Below are 2418 nucleotides of genomic sequence, written 5' to 3' on the forward strand. Positions count from 1 at the left end.
CCGCCGCTATGCTTGGGGTTGCAATCTCGGAAGTGCTGGTTTGTCCCGTTCATCTGGTGGCCTGCAGCAGGGTGCAAATCCGGCATGTAGTGGTTGTGGGAGTAGGGGTGATGGTTGAAATACTGATTGTTGAGCTTCTGCAGCTGCATGCTGGCCGGCAGGGAGCCTCACGGGCTGGCCACCGAGGGGCCCATGAACTGGGAGTTGTTAAACCTGGCCGCGGGGGCTAGCGCGCTCGGAGGGTGCCCTCCGTTCACAGTCCCCGGCCCCATCGCGTGCCTGATGCCGCTCGTGGCATTCATGTTGCCCGCGCCGTAGTGTATGTGCTCGCCCATCAGGGCGTTGAAGGCATGTTGGGGCTGCTGCTGCTGGTGGTGATGAGGGCTCGGGAACTGCCCCATGCCCATGCGGTGGGCAGGGTGGTGATGCAGCCCATTGGTGCCGTCGGGGAAGCGCCCGTGGTTCATGGCCATCATATGGTCTGCCATTTCCAGTCCTGAAAGTGGAAAGGACAGACGATCAGCCCCGCGCCGCACATGTCGATCACCACAGCGCACCCCACTTTTTCTCACCCCTGTTCTCTAGGCTCTTCTGGGCGCACGTCGGCTGCGAACCACCACCTCCAGGATCCCAATAGTAGCCTACGCACCCGAGGTCGCCGCCACGGCGGACCTGACACCCGCAACCGAGCCAGGCGCCGCACGAACAGTCCCTTCCCCTACAGTCGGGCGCGGGAACACAAGCCCACACCCCCCTCTGCTCCCCGAAGTGGCCTAATAAAGGAAGTGCCCCGTAGCCCTACCGCGAACTTCAGGCTTTAAACCAACCCTCCTCATCCTGTTGTTGCACATCCTGTTGTTATTCCCCAGCTCCGCCTCACGCGCTTCCTCCGGGCAAACCCTGCCCTCGGAGGACTGGGCTGGCAGGATCCCCAGCCGCTTCCCCCGCCGTGCTTACCTTCCGTCTTTGCGTTTGCAGCTCCGAAGATCGAGGGCGGGATCGTCGGGTCCAGGACCGGCTCAGCAGCACATAGAGGGGGCCTTCCTGGCGTGCAGGGCGCTAGCTGTCGCGATGTCGGCGCCGAGGTCTCGCAGCGGCCGCTGGGGCAGATTCGGAGCCGTTCCCTTTTATTTCCCCTCTGCTGCCCTCACAGCTCGGCAGGACCGCCCGGCAGCTGCCAACAATGAGCTGTGTTTCTTAGGGCTTTGGCCACAGTTAATATAAGGGATTTCAGGAAGGGCGGAGCGAGAGCCTCCCGGGCGGGCGGCGGGAAGACACGGATTCCGGAATTCCGAGCACTCTGGACCGGGTCGGCGAGCCGCGTCCCCGCGTCCGGCGGCACGTGCACAGAAATTGCGGGGCCCCGGCGCCGCCCCGCCGCCCCCCTTCTCCGGTTTCTGCCCGTCCCAGAAACTTGTGGCCAGCTCGGCTGTCCCCGGGGAATGGGGGGAGGGGGATACTCCCCAGCCAGCGAGCTCTAAGGTAGCTTGTGCTCCGAGAGAAGCAAGGAAAATGCACTGCCCGCCTCTCTCCGGATCGCCCCACCCCCAGCTCGCGCACACCGCTCACCTAGAGCTCCGGCCTGTCTACGGGAAAAGGGGGTTCGCTCGGCGCACCTGCCCTGCAGAGTGCCCTTCTGCTTCCCAGGCTTTGCAAAAGCCTTCCCACGCTGCGAAGAATGGCTGTGCTTCGTCGCGTTGGGTTTTAAAACCCCGGACAAATAATGCTCCCGCCCCTGAGCGCGCTTTCTTGGGCCATGCCTTTGTGTTTGTATAGGGACTGTGAATAAACCTAAACCTAGATATATTCTGCGCTCAAATGCATTTCTAACCTACTCCTTCCAAGGACAGGAACTGGGGGACTGGGAGCAGTAGTGGCTGCAGGTGGACGGAGCGCGCTCGCGGGCCCGGACGTCTCCGCTCCAGTACCTGGAAATCTGGTCCACGCTTTCGAGCCCGCCGGCAGCTCCTGGGGTACGTGTGCTTCTGCTAAGTTTGCGTTTGCAGCTCTTGGTAGCTTTGGCATCCAAGCTGAGGCGTCTCTGCTCTGTAAACAAACTCAGCGATCCTCGTCCCCAGATCCACCTTTTTGCACATACACAGTTACTTGCTTCTGCTGTTGCCCTTGATCTGGGTGGTGGGGGGTGTGTGCAAACTTGCACAGCCTCCCTTTGGGCTCTGCCTGACGGTTTGGGGTTGATTTAGAAGCAAACGGATTTGTAATTAAGAAATTCGAGGGCTGAGTAAGGCTGCTGTTGCTGGAAAAGGAAAACAAATAGATAACATGGTAATCGCTTGGTAAATAAAGTCGTTCTGGAGGTGGGCACGTAGCGGCACGTCCCGTATGGCACGGTGCGCACACCCACGGCTGGGACTCTTCCTTTTCAGTGAAATTGTTCAGTGGGGCAATAGGCGATAA

At 60.6% G+C, this 2418-nt stretch overlaps 1 protein-coding gene across 1 annotated transcript in view; it reads right to left on the bottom strand.

Moving 5' to 3' along the window:
• The window catches only part of CITED2 (Cbp/p300 interacting transactivator with ED-rich tail 2), a gene marked incomplete in the record, with an annotated part of 1905 nt that extends 701 nt beyond the window's left edge, over positions 1-1204 (bottom strand). Inside the window, 2 exon segments of the mRNA XM_014588838.2 lie at positions 1-496; positions 958-1204. Of these exon segments, the coding sequence (XP_014444324.1) occupies positions 1-149 (149 nt within the window).
• Between the last annotated feature and the right edge of the window lie 1214 nt (positions 1205-2418).

This window comes from Tupaia chinensis, unplaced genomic scaffold, assembly GCF_000334495.1.
Source record: "Tupaia chinensis unplaced genomic scaffold, TupChi_1.0 Scaffold000313_1, whole genome shotgun sequence".
Classification (NCBI taxonomy): Eukaryota; Metazoa; Chordata; class Mammalia; order Scandentia; family Tupaiidae; genus Tupaia; species Tupaia belangeri.